This window comes from Pelmatolapia mariae, linkage group LG7, assembly GCF_036321145.2.
Source record: "Pelmatolapia mariae isolate MD_Pm_ZW linkage group LG7, Pm_UMD_F_2, whole genome shotgun sequence".
NCBI classification, from domain to species: domain Eukaryota; kingdom Metazoa; phylum Chordata; class Actinopteri; order Cichliformes; family Cichlidae; genus Pelmatolapia; species Pelmatolapia mariae.
In genome coordinates, this window is record NC_086233.1 from 22,786,037 (window position 1) to 22,803,885 (window position 17,849).

At 41.9% G+C, this 17,849-nt stretch overlaps 1 protein-coding gene across 1 annotated transcript in view; it reads left to right on the forward strand.

Moving 5' to 3' along the window:
- Window positions 1-14,722, forward strand: part of ass1 (argininosuccinate synthase 1) — a 30,474-nt gene extending 15,752 nt beyond the window's left edge. Inside the window, exons 10-15 of the mRNA XM_063480635.1 lie at window positions 2,213-2,297; window positions 4,695-4,759; window positions 7,371-7,502; window positions 9,859-10,015; window positions 14,194-14,259; window positions 14,352-14,722. Coding sequence (XP_063336705.1) covers window positions 2,213-2,297; window positions 4,695-4,759; window positions 7,371-7,502; window positions 9,859-10,015; window positions 14,194-14,259; window positions 14,352-14,400 — 554 coding nt within the window. The 3' untranslated portion in view covers window positions 14,401-14,722. The remainder of the gene's footprint in view (window positions 1-2,212; window positions 2,298-4,694; window positions 4,760-7,370; window positions 7,503-9,858; window positions 10,016-14,193; window positions 14,260-14,351) is intronic.
- The last annotated feature ends 3,127 nt before the right edge of the window (window positions 14,723-17,849 follow it).

A 17,849-nucleotide genomic window follows, 5' to 3' on the forward strand; every position in this document is an offset into this window, starting at 1 on the left:
GGAACGCTCATTAGATATATTGCTACGAGGCTCAGGGTGATCAGTAGAAAGTGTCACATGTTTGTGCAAAAAGAAAACGGCAAGACACATCCAAGCCTGGGGCAAGCGGCACAGATGTCCCTTCATCGTGGTTCCTCGGTGGAGGTTGAACTACGGCAACATCAATAGGCTGAGGAGACACTAGCGCCTCTGATTGAACAGACTTAGTGGGCAGCTTTACGAGCTATAAGCTATAAGGGTAATTTAAGGGAAGTTCAAAAGTTTAGCAGGAAATTTTAAATAGCAAATGAAAATGCCTTTCAGTGGCTCTGCAACGAAAATGGATACCCCAATCTCTCTTTACCAGTTTCCCCCAAAGAAATGTTTAACTCCGAAACAAGTTGCTCGGCGTCGGTTATCTGGGGATGCTTTTGTAAAACAGCGATGCTCTAGTAAAAGCCCGGTCTGGTTTCGCGGGCCCTTTGCATGCCTGTGCTCCATTTTCACACATATTCTCTTTGCCTTTTATTGAGCGCTCTATGACAAAAGCTGTTTTAGTTGTCCACACAAAGGCCCAAGCCTACTCCTCCCTCTGAGCACAAGATCAGCACAAGAATGTTTCATTTCATTCCCCCTCCCACCTTTTCATCCCTGCCTTTCTCACCAAAGTTTTCTCACTGATTAAAAAAGAATATTTAACGACAGGAACCTTTCTACCCCCGTCAAACGCTCCATTCCCCCAATCCTCTCCCCTTTTTTTAAGTGAAAAAAAAATCATCCCTCCCTCCTTTCTTGCCAAAGAGGTAAGGAGGAAAAAGAGACACAGAGGAAAAATGTAAAGCAGTAATTTTTCCTACAACTGTGTCTGCGCTCCCATTGTCTGCACTGTTAGGCCACAAAAAAAGAAAAGAAACTGAAGAAAGGGGATCGTGAGTGGAAAAATACCCCCTCGGTAAATGATAGAACCTGGAACAGCGCAAGGACGAAAAGAGCCGACCCCTGCACTCCCACGTTCAGACGCTCAGCTAATTTATTTAAACTTTTAATCTAATTATTAAATATCTAGGAGAGGGCACGTTTTAAAAAACACACTGCCCTCTCCTGCTTTCACTCTTTTTTCTTCTTCCCCTTCTTCTTCTTCTTCTTCTTCTTCGTCTTCCATGGGAGCCACCGTGATTCCCGCGATATGAGAATGGGCTGTCAACAAAGCCCTTGTCTAAAAAAATTAGCCAAGTCCCTCACATGTCAGTCCCATTAGAGCTTAGTAAACGCTAGCTGAAAAGCAGAGAAGTGCTGCTCTTCTCTTCAAAGCTGTTTGACTGACAACTGCAAGCACGCTCAAGTGTGTGTAGGCCTCGGGATGGACAGCGCAGCGGATTTCGTCCTGCTTCCTCCTTGTGTAGTCTTAAAAAGGATATATACCCCCCTCCTTCCACCTCCACCTTTGGCCTGCGTTGCTTTATCGAAGGCCACGAATAAGCAGGTCTATGACAGTGATTGATGCGCACTTGGGTTAAGTGTGCGGAGAGATCGTGGGCGTCTAAAGAGCAATAGGAAGATGAGTGCAGGTGCTTTAGCTTCCAGCACATGCGCAAAACACACACAAGAAGTGAGAAGGAAAAAAACCTCAGAGCCGAAGAGAGTATGGGTAACAAAGCTGTGTGTGTAATTGAATTAGGTAAAGCCAGCCCACAATTTCACAGCTTTCAAATGAGAAGGGCCTTTGAATTTATTAGCCCTTCTCTCCATCTCCTTTTGTAATGGCTTTCACTTTAAGCTGGAGACTATTTATTTGACTGGCTGAGATAATAAGCGCTTGTCAGCAGATTTGATAAACTCTGCTTTGTTTTTGTTTTTTTATATTTGTTCAGTGAAAATTAATAATTTGTTTTTAAGCCATTTATCCAAAACATTTTTTTTAAACTAGACTGTGAAAGTAAACTTTATAACTCATGGTTCTTTGATGTGTTTCTTGTGTTTTTGAGCATTACATTAATTTATCAGCTGCCTGCTTTGCTGTAGTTGTTCTTTGTTGTATCAGAAAAACAGAGAACTTGGATATCAGCCTATAGATAAAATTTTGTTCTGTTTGAATCTCAGATGTAAGAAAGCATGATGTACAGGATGGATAACGGCCTGCATCAAAGCTATTTTTAGTTACTATTTATGATTCTGTTTCTATGTTGGTGTTAAAAAAAATCATTTTTTCTAAATCAGTGTTTTATTCCTGCAGGTGTTCCTGTCAAGGTGACCAATAAGAACGATGGTATTTCCAAAAACACAGCACTGGATATCTTCTCTTACCTCAATGAGATCGGGTAAGCATTTTTCTGTGGCTTCAAAACAACATGCACCTTCTGTGTACGGCTGTAAGTAAGCCTCTCTATCAGGATAGTGTCCCCAGAGGTGGAGCAGTGGTTAAGTTTACCACCTCTAGAATGATGTCTGTCGCTGCTGGCCCTGGGATCAACTTCCACCAGTTTTCCCTCCTGCGTTTCTCTTCCAGCCTTGTTTCCTCTCTCTGCTTTCCAACTGTCAGCGTAAATGAGAAATACTAAAGGTGAACCAGGCGACACCACAGAACAAACTGTTTTCCTCTGCTGCTTTTGGGTTTCAAGGTGTTTCCTGTGATTTTTATTTTACACACACTTTTTTTCTTTAATTCTTAACTTCAGACCTTCAGACTGTTACAGATTATCTATCTTTTACATAATCTATAATGAAGTTGTACAAACTACTACTGTTACTACTGCAGCACATTTCTATTCAGTTTAAGCACTCAGATTGTTTTCTTATTACAAAAGATTTTTAAGATGACACACACACACACACACACACACACACTCTGATTAATACATCAGGGGCAACTCTGGGGTTCAGTATCTTTCCTGATGATGCTCAAGATGCAAGCTGAAGGAGCCAGAGAGCAAACCACGTCTCTGATCAGTGAGGGACACGCTCTACCAAGCAAATGCATCATTGTGCGAACAGTGCCTCAAATCTGTAGATCGGTAAATCGGTGTGTGCTTTTATTAAACTTGTGCAATGACATTGATGATGCATTCCTATGATTGCATGATTGGTGTGTATCTACCCAAGATATTTTGGGTTTATTTGAATTCTTACTGCTCTTTGACACAAGCAGATTTACATAGTAGTGCATTTCAGGACTAAAACATGTAATTCTGCTACAGCACACAGCATTCATTGGGCACTCTGAGTCAACATTTCCCACATAAACGACGGTCAAAAAGTAAAAAACACACCCCAAAACAATAGCTGTATGGGCCACATTCAGGTGTAATTTTCCTGTATTTGCTGTAGAAGCTTTTCATTCAGTATTAAGTAGCTGTGAGCCAAAGGGTCTGCAAGAATCACTTGTAGTAATTTATCGATCTCTAAATAAAAGAGTTTAACTTCAGGCAAAATAAACATTTATGTGTTATTCAAATGTTTTATGCCTCCACATTTGTAGTGTTATTCTGATAAAGTCACAGCAGGCGGACATTGTGCCAGACACAACCCTGGTTTCTGGAGCTCAATTAGCCCTCTGTCCTCTAATAGGATTCCACTGGAATGTTCCAGATTTTGGAGAATTCCGAAAGAAAAGAGAAATCTGATAACAATTAAAAACACCTAAGTGTCAAGTGTTAATTTAAAGATCATGAGTAGGTCTTTTAAACTATATATGACCATTTAATATTTCTACATTTCATTATCTGTTTCGTATTATCTCTTTCTCCGCCTCCTCTCTTTCATCTGCCTCAGCCATCATTGCTCTCTCTCCTCCCTCATTCTCTTTCTCATCACCTTCAGCCTCAGCCAAGACTCCTGAACTCAAGTCAGGGGTCTAACAAAAGAAAATGTGGGTAAACATGCTTATTTATTACCAGTACCGCCATAGTTAGTTATTGCAGATCCGACATGCAACCCTGCGGACTGGAGACATAAAACAACAGCGAATGTTCTTCCAGGTAATGTTAGGCTCGAGTATTTTAAAAATCGCCCTTTCCTTCTGATAAATAGCTTGGTTACATTCTCACATCATATCAGAGTTTGTTCACTAAGTGTGTGAGCCACTTCAAAGAAAGTTTCTCTAACAGCACCTAATTGGCAGAGCTCACTGATAGAAAAGTTCAGCATAACTTCAAAAACTCACCTCAGCATTGCTGTCATCAGATAGAAGTGGGATTCACTGTTTTACAGCCTCATTCAGAGTAAACAGGCATGGACACCTGGTACAATACAAGCTGAGGTGAACAAACGACAGGCTGTATTCACTACAGATGAACTCCAGCTAAAATGTATGAGGTGACTCGGGCAGGTAAAAATGTAAAATATTTCAAAATATTTCAAAATATTTTATTTCTGATTTATTGCTAAGTGTTGATATTATTCAAACATGTTAAAATATATAGTTTGCACAAATATATTTCAGCTGGAGAAACATGCCGGCCGCCTGTGGCCATTGTTAAGGAATGCATAGCAGCTGGCTGAGCATGTTATTCCTGGACTTTTATAGGCAAAAAAGTGTAACACACATTTTCAATCAGCAATTTCCACCTGTTTTCTGCAGTGAGGCCCAAAATGCCACACAGATTGAATAAATGGGAATTTCAAGGTCAAGAAATTAGGGAATTGGCAGAGCACTTCTTCTTTTTTGATAATCTAAATAATTTAGGAGTTTATCCAACAGTCTTGTCTTTATCTCTTAGGGGAAAACACGGAGTGGGCCGGATAGACATTGTAGAGAACCGTTTCATCGGCATGAAGTCCCGAGGTAAGACTTAAAAATGTTTTGTTCTTCTTTGTCTCTTTTTTGTGCCAGATTCACGATTCCTGACTTACTTGAGCAATAATATCCACTGTAAATGCAGTAAGGCGCATATATTTGCACTTACTCTGAACTGCCTCATAGTATTTTAATTTTACATGCACTGAAAGCCTTCCTTTCAACATCCAGAGCTTTCATCCAATTTGCAGTTATTTTACATGAATGCTTCAAGTGTCACCTCTGCTGTTCTACTTCCATAAAAGTGGGCCGGGTGGCGAGCACACTTCTTAAGAGAAATGTTTTTCCTGTGGTTCACCTGGAATCATAGACTCCAAAGTTGCTTCCATTCACTTATGCATGCACACATACAGAAAACACACACCGTGAAGAGGAAAGGTGCACACGCTCCACTGGATACACACAAATGCACAGTCGATCACGTATCTGCACACGCATCGCTCTAGGATGGGTTTTTTTGTCTCTTTATCTTCGGCATCAGCAGGCAACTTGAAAAGCTCCTTTGTTAGGTCTCTACATGTATTACCACAGCAAATATACAGGGCCAGCGAGCAGCCCTGGCCTTGCGAGACACTCTTACACAAACTGTCCTCTTCCTCCCCGACACTATGTGCTATGATTGGCAAATTGACTGGCCAACAAACTGTGGCTGTGGCGCCACTTGGCAGGTAGAAATTGGAAAATGGGAAGCCCACTTTTCTCTCCCCTCGACTGAACAAAAGATCAAAGCTGTTTCCTACACTGAAGCAATAGGAAGAGGTGGAGCAAGAGGTGCCCGAGTGGTTGAATAACTACCATCAAGTGTTCACGTTGCTGTCCTCGGAAACGGCACTCGCATTAGTACAATAGAAGATGGGAGGAATTGAACGGGGACATGTCATTTGTGTTGGGTCATATTTATTTGTGTGGGGTCAGGGAGGCGGCAAGGATTGAAATGGTTTGTCAAGAATCTTGTCACTGTGCTACAAAGCATTCACCAGCCTGTGTGCCAGACTAACATTTCCCTCCTGTCAAAACACTGTCAGACCTCTGACCAGTGCACCCATGATGGCCTCAGCAAAAGCAGTCGGAAATGGCCTCATCTTTTGATGAGCGGGCTGCCTCGTCAAAAACTGCTGTCAGACATCAAGATGCTGGCTCTAAAAATACTTATAAAAGTCATTTTTAATGTCTTCATCTAAAGAGTCCCACCAATAATTAACCAGCTCATCTTGATCTAGAACAGGGGTGGGCAACTCCAGGCCTCGAGGGCCAGTGTCCTGCAGGTTTTACATATCACCCTGGGTCAACACACCTGAATCAAATGATTAGTTCGTTACCAAGCCTCTGGAGAACTTGCTTGCTTGCGCTACCTGTTTATGCTCAGCTAACAGTTTGCCTGAAGGGTCAAAGAGGATCAGCTTAAAAAGAATAAATTCCTGTCCTGAGCCCCTGCAGGCCTGCAGCCATGGTTAGCATACCTGCACTGACTGTATAAAAAACCTCAAAGCCACTGGATTTTCTTTCTTTAAGCCTAACTAAACTGCCACTGTTGGGGCTTAACCAGATAGCGTTTCATTGTTTCCTACTCTCCGTGAAGCTAGTTCTGTTTTCGGAGCACTTAAGCCGAGTTTTGTTCGGGGGCAGTTTTAACTCATTTATCTGATCGAGCCTAGAACGGAAATGTCTTTACGTGCCCTCCGTGGCCCAGGATCTCCAAAAAGCCACAAGCCGCTCTTGCTCAGGTGGCAGCCTTTTTGAGGCTTTAGACAATTAGCGGCGTCACTAATGCTTTTTTTTTTTTTACCTGCCAGCACAAAATAAATGCTTCTCAGATCAGCAGTCTTTAGGCTTGTACAGATTCGGACACTCAGGAGTTTGGAAGAGTTTAAGTTGCATTCATCTGTTAAATCTCAGGAAAGAGCTTTGAAGCCAGAAGCACATCACACAAACTGTAGTGAAGTGTCTGTTAGGCAGCGTTGCTCCAATCGAAAGTGCGCTTGCCATTCAAATTGACAAAAGACATGTGGAACCTTGTATTGAATGAAAAAACTGCGTTCACAGTTTCTCAAAATTTCAGCTCGCTCCAAAATTGATGGCACTGATAGAGCTTTTTTTTTTTTTTTCTTTTGTAGCAGTTTCCTGCCTGCCCTCCTTTTGTTTTACCTGACATTTAAGTGACAGCTTCATTTCTCCTGTCATCTACCTCATCTTTTCTCCCTTCCACCCCTCCCTCCCTGGCCAGAGGGGGTAAATTGCAGGGTAGTCAGAGCCCTGGTCCAGACTCCGGGCTGGCAGGGGCCTCCTAACCTGTCATTTAACCAGGACAGGCTGATCCGTGTTTTGTGAGCACTGTGAAGGCCTGTCTGTCAGATGGCTGATGTAGCTGTTTGGCTGCAGTTAGTTCAAATGAACAGACCTTGTAGTTTATGTTGCTATGAATGGCCTGTGAAGATTATGCCTTGGAAGTAATTATGTGCACTATCCCAGTGCCTGTAAAAATATGATATTCATGAGCAGTCAGGCTTGTAAAGGTGCCGGCACTCTCATCTAAAACCCAGCTGAAGTCTTTTGTGCAAGTTTGACTTTGTTTTATTGATTTTTGCTTTGGTTTGTTTAGGGATTTATGAAACCCCAGGAGGTACAGTTCTGTTGAAGGCCCACTTAGACATTGAGACCTTTACCATGGACAAAGAGGTGCGGAGGATCAAACAGGGGCTTGGTATCAAGTTCTCTGAACTTGTGTACAATGGTGAGTGCCTAAAATATCTCATCTTAATTATGTTGTTTCCTCTTATTCTGTTTTTCTCCTGTGCAGTTCCTGTAAGAAAGAAGCAAACACGCTCCATGCATCCGTACACTGCTGTATGTTCAGTGTGTTTACACGTGTGTGTCGAGCTTTTCTCGGCTCAGGTGTCCTAATCCTCCCTTCTCCTCACTCTTCACCTTCATCCACATAATAGGATCAGTGCCATTACAGACTGACTACTAGGTTGCTTCAGTTATACCCTCCAGAGGCAGGAAGCATGCGCGCGCGCACACACACACACACACACACACACACAAAGGTGATACTTTGAGGAGGAGGGCAGAGATTAAACCCATTGTGGGTTTAAATCATTAATAACTCTGCAGATAGCAGACGGCTGGTAGTGGGGCTTATGTTAACAATCCACCTGTTCAGCATCTGGGTTTTTTTGCAATATTTACCTAAACAGTGTTTTATAGGAGAAGACGCATTTGACACTAAACGACAGATTAGCGGTCAAATAATTGCTTAGTTGATTAAAATGAATCTAAATTCGCTTGCAGGGGTTTAGAGAAAACCCAAAATATTCAGAACAACTGCTGGCTTACAATGACAAATCTTAAAGCGTCACTTTCACTTCACTTTTGAAAGCAAAAGACCAAAATCTGGATTTTTCTTTGATTGACGATTTAAAATGATAATTCGTGTAATCTTCTCAAATAACCACTTAACAGAGCCATGCTGGCATCTAGAAGCAGCTAACACGAAGATCAAAAAAGAAAGGAATGATTGTCTTTGAACATGGCCAGATGATGAGGTGGAGGTCAGCCTCTGATGAGAGAAGGACCCCTGCTGAGTGGGGTGTGACTGACCTCTGAACATATATAGACGTGTCCCTCGCCCATCTGTCTTAGTGACTGATGATCCAGCTCATCAAAATTGGAGAAAAGAAAGGGGGAAAGGAGCTTTACCTGAGACAGAAACGAGACCAGAGCAGAGAAAGAATTGTATCTCATAAAAGAGCGAACAGTCAGATCTGTGTGGCCATCCATACTTGAAAATCTAGAACACAGTAAAAAGATTTTAAGCAGTTTAGATGTTAAATTGTTATTCATGTGCTAGTCCCAAACGTATCCATTACAAGGCGTCCTGATTCCAGGTGTCAGCATTGTGTATTGAGTTTGGCTTTACATGAAAACAAAGAAGCAACAGTGACGAGAAAAACTAGTTGTTTAGATCAACGTGCCTCCCAAGTGTCTTTGAAAAACCATGTGCAGGTGAACTGTGAAGAGCCACCAAATTTGATCTGAGTTGGATTTTTAACACTGCATTAAAGTAAATAAGAAACAAAAAATCAAAAGCTTCCAGGTTTTATTATAGCACTTATGTAGATCTTGGGCTATGTGATCAATACAAAAGTCAGCAACACAAAGCACTTTGCCACAGTCGTGTAAGCAACAGGTAAGATCTTAAGAGTACAATTGTTTCTTTTTCTATAGTTTCCATAAAACAGGTGGACATGGCAACCATGATGATATTCAGTGGCTATTTTGGAACTAATATGAAGCCTTGAACTTCATTTATTATGGATGAAAAGCTAAATAACCAGCTAATGCTAACTAAGCTTGGTTTGCAAGGTGCGTCCGTACACTATGCGAGTGCCTCACATAAACCCTGATATCTTGTAGTTGGTTCCAATTAGCTTACAAATAAAGTTCACAAAGTTGAAAATCCTTCCATTAAACCACTCCAGATTAGTCCATTGACTCCAGTTAGCAGAGGTGAAGCTTAGCAGATGGTCTGCATCCACCTGTCATTCAAAGCATCCACACAGAAAGACACTAGAAGGAGAAGTAACCGTTAGTGATGTGAAGCGGGCGGGTCCTGAGTAAACCTTTTTCCATTTTTGAGGGGACCGTTTAAAGTGATGACTGATAGAAGTGAAACGTACTGCTGACGTGCTAACTAAGCTACAGGGTGACCTTGAATAACCAATCGCGACCAGCTGGCAGCTGTAAAGTGACAACAATATACAATATATCACTGCTTTATATGTGGATGGGGATCTATAATGCATCATTTTAAGCCTTGTTACCATTAATACTGGCAAGTTATTAAAATATTATCTATGAACTACTTATAAATAGGCTGTACACATGTTTAATTATTCTCTAAATATGGGATCTTTGATACGGGACTCTATGGGGATTGACTCATTTTTGGGTGAATGCCTCAAGTGGTCATTCGAGGAACTGCAGGGGTTTTTTTGTTTCTAGTTTTTCAGCCCTGGTTTTGTCTTATCTCTCCATCTGCCTGGACTATAATAAAAACAACTCGTAAACCAACCTTTGCATTACAGGTTTCTGGTACAGTCCAGAGTGTGATTTTGTGCGACACTGCATCGCCAAGTCCCAGGAGAACGTGGAGGGCAAAGTGCAGCTGTCTGTCTTCAAGGGTCAGGTCTACATCCTGGGACGAGAGTCACCCAAGTCCCTGTACAACGAGGAGCTAGTCAGGTAAGCAGAGGATGAAATACAAAAAAGTGCATATGTGTGTGTGGTTGTAAGACAGAAGTGACAGCTGCGTGTGGTGCTGCTCTGGTGCATCCACATGTTCACCAGTCGGCCTGTTATTAGGTCACTTTGACAAAGCTCTCTGATGATCTCCACATCAGCATACTTAACTGACCCTGCCTCACAAAGACATCAGAGAAGTGTCAGACTCAGTTCCTGCAGGGCAGACCCCAGCACCCCCCCGCCCCGGCCTCTTAGCTGTGGTAACAGTGGGTTTGTTCAGGAGGGTGACCCCTGATGCCCTCTGGGCAGGCTCAGCACTGACCAAAGTGAAAACCTCCTCCATATGTCTCTCCATCTCCACGTCAGTCACACACACACACCAGTTGTACCCTAAAGTCAGAGAGCTAATGGTGTTTTCAGCCAGACGAGAGAGGTGATTTCACTTGGCTTTTAAGAGGAAAGCACCAGCATGTCATGCTAGTTAAGCAGGTCAGAAAGAGAGACACTAAAAACATGCCTCACACAGTCAGCCATTCAGTTCCTTAGACTGGTTTGGCAAGCGAAACAGCCAGTTTAAAAAAAGGAGAAAAAATCAATACGGTGAGTGTACATTTTGTCCTGTGAGAGAGGGGGAGATAAACAGAGATTATACTGTACTCAGACCAGGCACGCAGCCAGCTTTAGTAACCCATACTGGCTTGTTTCAGTTTAGTTTTTTTTACTAATATTCAGTTTTTGCTAAACTTCCAACTCGTTTTAGATAAATTATAACTCCTCATTCCTTTAAACAGACAATTTGCTTAGTTGATGAACGCTTGTGTTTTGATACGAGGCTTCATTTTATAAAGTCACATTTCTCAGCAGGGATGATACATCTGTGTGACTCAGTGTTGTGTTGCACCATCGCAAAGTCCTCGGGGCCACTGACAGATGGGCCAGTGGTTCCACATAAAGGGGCTCTTTAGAAACATCAGCCCCCCAAAAAACTCTCACATTAGTCTCAAATTTAGTCACTCACACTGACACACAGCTTTATTTCTTACCCACGGAGAGCAGGTTTTTCTTGATAAGGTGTTGTGTTTTCAGGTAAACACACACCTGTGACTACAGACCTACATGCTAAACCTGAGAATAAATGCTTGAATTTACGAGACCAAGCTGACTCTCAGGTGCCTTTCAGCAGTTAAAAACAAAAAGATATTCAGTTTCATATATACTTTTCTTTGTTGATCATATACAAGAAAGAAAAGTGAAATTGAAAGAAATATAAAATTCTTTATATGTGGCAATGTGAAACCAACAAATGTTTGGGTTTTTACTAAAGTCTAAATAAGAAGATGAAATTATAAAGAAAATAGTCGTAATAGTTACAAATTGATTTTGTTCATCTTCTGGCCTCTCCTATTTGTAGTTCAGATGCAGTGCCAGCTGGAACCTCACCAGTGCTCAGTTTCTGAAACTAGTGTTAGCATTAACATTTAACAACAATGAGGAAAACATGTCATACATTGCAATTTTTTAAAGATCATAGATCTCACTGCATTTTATAAGATCTGTGTTTGAGATACAGAATGTACATATATAGAATAAAGACACTAATTTATGTTAGAGGTGCTCCTGATGAGCTTTTGCTTTCGGTATGTAATTCTGTCTGCCTCCGAGTAAGAAAATAAAAACTCAATGATACACCTGAAACAGGAATATGCTTTTATTTTTTCTTTAGTTATCGGTAGCTTTCTCCAGGTAGCTGAGATGGTGGGACAAGGGTATAACCAGAGTAGCTGTGAAAACTACCCAGTAAAAGAAAAGGAGCAAAAAGGGATAGTGACAGAAGCTAAAACCAAGAGTGAAACTTAGAAGGGGATTTGCTCAATGAAAAGAGCTCCAGGACTTGGGAAGGTTCAGAAGTTTCAGCTGGAATTATATCTACTAAATCAGTTAGCAACAAAGCCTAACAGCCTAATACAAAAGGGGCTTTAAAATGGGGGCAGAGGGTAAGGGTGCAGGGGGGAAGTTGTCTATTGGCACTTTAGAAGAAACTTTATTGGATTATTCTTTAATCGAGAACAATGGATAAAACAAACTGAATGAAAACTTGATCTATTTCGGGAAAATGTAGTGAACCAGAACTTTCTTAAGTGCTTTCTATTGTACAATAAAATGCATAAAATCCCCTAAAAATAAGTGTTAATACACACTCATTGGCTACTTTACACACTCATTGGCTACTTTATTAGGTATTGCAGCACTGGGTTGGACCCCCTTTGCCTTAATTTTTTATGACACGTATTCAGCAAGGTGCTGAAAACATACTCCTCAGAGGTTTTGGTCCGAATCGACATGACAGCTTCACACAGTTGATGCAGATTTGTGAGCTTTACATCCATGATGAGATGATATCCTGTTCCAGCACATCCAAAAAGTGCTCTACTGGATTGTGCAGACCATTTAAGTACAGTGAACTCATTGTCATGTTCAAGAAACCATCCTGCTGGAAGGAGCGATCAAAGGACGGGCACACAGTGGTCCTAAAGGGATGGACGTGGTCAGAAACAATACTCAGGCAGGCCCCAAAGTGTGCTAAGGAAATATCAAACACACCAACAGGCTGAACTATTGATACAAGGCAGGATGGATCCATGCTTTCATGTTATTTACGTGAAATTCGGACCCTGCCATCTGAATGCTACAACACAAATCGAGACTCGTCAGATCAGGCAATGTTTTTCCAATCTTCTCTTGTTCAATTTTGGTGCCTTGACCATGTCTACATGCCTAATTGCGTTGACTTGCTGTCATAATATTGGCTGATTAGATTTTGCTTTAAAAGCAATTAACCGAGCGTACCTAACAAAGTGGCCATGCCAGACTTGTTGGAATGTTTTCCAGGTTCTACAAAACATGTAAGACTACTTAACAACACATTTTTATAGATGGTAATATGTCATCGATATACAGCAATATAAAACGAGTACTTACTTATGCATTAGATGACAAGCTTATTGTGAATTACTTCTTCGTTGCCACTGACAGATGGACGTACCTGACAGTGATACACCTGGAAGCAGCAATCTCACACACACACACTCACTTATTTGCCACTACATGAAAACCTGTCAAAATCACACACACACACACACACACACACAGACCAGATTAGGCATGAAACCCCCGCTGACATCCTGTTGGCTCTCCACAGGCAACAGTAAACGGCGTCATTAACACAGTGGTAATACAGCCCTTCGCCGCACCCATCTGAGACAGAAATGTCACCCTCCTCGCTATCAGCAGTCTCCGCTCTCAATTAGACTGCAGGGTTTCTTAAAGGAATACACAATCACATGCTTGCAGACACACAGGCACAAAGTGCTGTATTCTTTGTGGCCACTCACTCATAATGGTGTTCAGGTGCCGGGCAGGGAGCCTTGTATTGAGAGTTGATGATTTAGTTGTCGGCCTTTCTTTTTATAGTGTTTATCCTATCATTTGTTGGCAATTTCCTCTTTTGCTAAGTGCTTTTGAAGAATGAGTGCAAGCTGTACACCGGGAGTTGGGGGTGTCATAGAAGGAGAGGACTCAGTAAGGGAGTGTATTAAACACTGCAGGTAGAAACTGCTGTAATTACACAGCACACGGGCACTCTTTGTGAGACACACTAAGAAGAGATGACTACACAACAAGCAGCCTCGACAACATGGGACAACACACCGCCGCAAGTTATAGATTTACTACTTTTTCACAAGAAGTGGATAAACTGGAAGACAAACAGCAGATTACAAAATCATCTCAACACTTAGCTCACAGTTGATATGATGGGATTGTTTGTAAATGGGTTATGTGCGTCTTTTGTGTTCTTGTATGCGTGAGCGTGTTTTCATTCTGCCGTATTGATGCGCTTTCATTCGGGACAAGCAACTAAAGAAGAGCATTCAGAGGAAAATCAATTGGGACACTGTTTCAAAAGAGCAGATTATCAATGATCCAGTTATCCCAGCGGTTGATGAGGCTCTGTCTCTCTTTATGTTCACGCCAGTGACGGCAAACACTTCAATCAGTTTGTTACCCCGCTGTCCTCTAACTTTTGCCTTCAGTGTTTGCTCCCTCTTTAACTGATCCCAGATTTGAAGATTGCTCCCTGTTGGCTCACCTGCTTCTTTTCTGACTTCTTTTTGTTTCAGCATGGACGTGCAGGGAGACTATGACCCGTGTGATGCCTCTGGATTCATCAGGATTAATGCCGTCAGGTTAGCGTTCGCTTTAAAACCAAAGAATGGCTGTTTATTAAAGCCAGCTCACACCTATGCGTCATCCTTCTTTATATATTTTTCTTCCGCAGGTTAAGGGAACACCACCGCTTGCAGGGTTTGTCCAGCACCAAACAGTAGTTGGTGTCAATCGTGGAACAACACCTTCTTTGCTTGTTTTCTCTCTCCATGACGTATTACACACCAACAAATTTTAGTCTTTGTGCCTCTAGTATCTACCTTATGCCTTATTATGTAGTGTTGGTTGTATTAGCACAATAGAAAGCACATCATTTTCATAGTTGAAAGCAGACATTCCCACGTAACAGCAGGATTGGCTCACTCCAAAATATGAACTGTGGATAAACTCTTGATGTGTATTTCTTAGTATTTGGTTCCTTGGAATTTTCTATTCTTGGCATCATTATTTTAATACCATGAACTGTTTGTATTCAAATAAAAAGGGGTGAAATTTCCTTTTTCTCTGTTTCTCTTCCACTTTTTGGTGTTTCTTTATAAAAAGCACAAGTCATTTATGACTTTGGCAGACTGTGTATTTGTTTTTTTGTTTTAATGCATGCCTGTTTAAGTCTTGGGGCCACACTCGGTGCCCCGAGGAAGCCGTGTCATATTTTACAATATGCAGATGTAGGGGGAGCGCTGCAGAAGTGAGCATAATGGTTCAGTGATAGACACTGAAGTGGAAGCAATGAGGCCATTTCTGAGCTCAAATGGCACAAGTCAGATGGAAGGAAAACCAATTGGACGCGATACATATGTATATTCGCCAAGCATGGCGTCCCCACGCTTACAGGACATAGGACAGAGGCAGGAGGGGGTATAGTAAGGTTCAGTTACAGCTTTTTTTCTTTTCTTTTTTTTAAATTGGAAGGTGGTACATTGGTTAGCACTCTTGCCTAATAGAAAGAAGCTCCTGAGATCAAATCTAATCTGGGGCCTTTCTACGTGGAGTTTGCAGGTTCCCCTTGTGCATGTGTGGGTTCTCTGCAGCTAAACCAGCTTCCTCCCACAGTCCACACAGACATGCATGTGGTTAGGTTAATTGGTGATTCTAAATTGACTGTAGGTGTGAATGGAAACGGTTGTCTGGCTCTGTGTGTTATCCCTGCGACAGATTGCCGACCTGTCCAGGGCGTACCCTGCCTCTCGCCATGTGACAGCCGGGACAGGCAACCCTGCAACCCTCAACTGGATAAAAAGGAGAAAATGGATGAAAAATTGGTATGTATTTTTGGATGACTATTTAAAGATCTGTGAATAGGTGAACGTGGTGCAGTGTCGCTCAACAGGAAGACTTGAATGGGAATTAACAAGATTAGGCAGGAAAATCTATAAAATTAGCTTTAATGTGAAGATTAAGGTATTAGGGAACAAAGCTGCAACTGTACTGCTGAAAACATGAGTAAAATATGTATGTATGCTAATGTGGCGGGTTATTGCTACAGCAGCTTTTCTGAATCAACTGAAATGTGGCAGCAGATACAAAGAGCTTAAGATGTTGATGTTGTATCGTGTATTGTGACAATATTTTGGAGGTGTGGTGCTAAATAGAAAGAGGGCGACAAATTAAAGGAAATACTGACTTGTTGACCTCGTGCCTTTGCCCCCTCGCAGCCTGGATACTCTGAAGGAAAAGGTCCTCTACACTACATTTCATTAAACCAAGGTTCATGTTATACCATGACAAAGCAGTGAAGAGCATTTCTCTTCAGTTTAAACTTTCTCGTTGACTTTTTTAATCTGGATAAATGCAGCCTGTTCAAACACCATTACTGGTATAAACCACTGGGGTATAAACAGGCGCAAAACAAACACTGTCTAAGCTGTTTTAAGAGATGCACTGCAGCCCTGAACATTTCTATTAATCACACAGCAGAGGTGCATGTGAGAATGCAAATGTTAGCTGGTCTTTAGCCTACCGGCTTCTCATTATAAAGTCTATGTCATGTGGAATTGCGCTGATGTGTGAATACATCTGAAATGGACCATTTGTGGTTCCTACATGTGGAACAGCTGTGGAAAACAAAACTGCAAAATTCATGTTAAAAAAAAAACAAAAACAAAAAACAGCTTAAAAGTCTTTGATGTGCAGTCCTTAAGCATATGCTTGCCCCCTAGATTGGCTTTGAAAACCCTTAAAGGAAGATGTTACTACACTGAGTGATGACCTCTGCTCTGTGAAGAATCATTTCTATTCTGATGGGAGTTGTCTCTTCCAGTATGATAATATCCCAATCCATAGAGCATCAGGCCTTCAAAGTAAACACAGTGGACACACTGTGATTGGAAAGCACTCTCCCTCATGATAATAGAGGCTTCTCTTTCTCCGTTTTAGGTGTTTGCGATTTCCTTTTATGGTTAGATGTAAAAATAATACTATGCTGTAGCTGTTTCTCTTCTTCTTCCCTAGTTCCCACCACTGAGAGATGTCAGTCCCGTATCGAAGTGCTGGGTATGCTGTGGGCCTCATATTAGGGTGCACAGGCACAGGAGACCCCCCGCCAGGTCTAATGGGCAAAGAGGAATTCTCGGACCCTTTCAGTCCTGCAGCAGCCACTCAGCCACTGCACAATTACACGGCAGGCGTCTCAGTCTTTGCCTGGTCAATTACCAGCCAGTCCCTGCATTTACTGTTGTGCGCACACAGGTTGTAAGATAATCAGTGTCCAAAATTGCCTGGTTAGAATGAAGGGATGGAAGGAGAGTTATTCAGATTAGTCAGTCAAGCTGAAGGGGTGGCAGGAGGGATGGGGACAGCTATCAATCTCAATCTGGCTTCAGTGGTTGGAGAGGGGGAGGATTGTGGTGACCTTTCTGTTTTGTTTCTAGAAAGATATGATCCTGTGGAATTTTTTGACTGATATAATAGCTTGCATGCATTTCTTTTCAGAATTACAAGATTACATATTGAAGTTTTACTTAGGTGAATACTGCTCTAATCAACAACTCTGCACGTGTGTGTGTGTGTCTACTTACTTACCGTATCACATGTCATATCCCATCCGCCACCCCCTCCCTTCTACCTGCCTGCCCGGCCAAGCAGGTATGAAAACTGTCCCACACCTGACCAAGGGAATTAATCATCCTTGACCCTGGACCAATTACCCCTCATTACCCACTATGTCTTCCTCTCAGGGGAGAGTTGTGTGACAATAGAGTGACATGAAAGTCAGCGGTAGCACAGGACCGATGGACACTCCTAATGGACACTTCTGTGCGACTGTGTCTTCTCAGGAGGCCAGGTTGACTAGCCTTCCACTCCCTGTCACTCTTCCGCAGCACATGTACAAAGGAGGCTATTGTCCCGGATCACAGTCCGCGACCTCTTGAGCTGAAGTGCAGAGGGCCGCCGGCAACAAAAGCTGGAAAAGAAATACTCAAAGGTGGTGATGATAAGAAGGTTTAGTTTAACTTTATTTAACCATTTGGTACAGCTTTCTAAGATGACAGCACTTTTAAATGGATTCTAAGTTACCAATAATTTATAGACCAGTTATGCAAAGTACTAAAATCTCTTTGGATGAAAGTCCAAACTTCACTTCCATCTAGTATTAATTCAGCTGCAAATG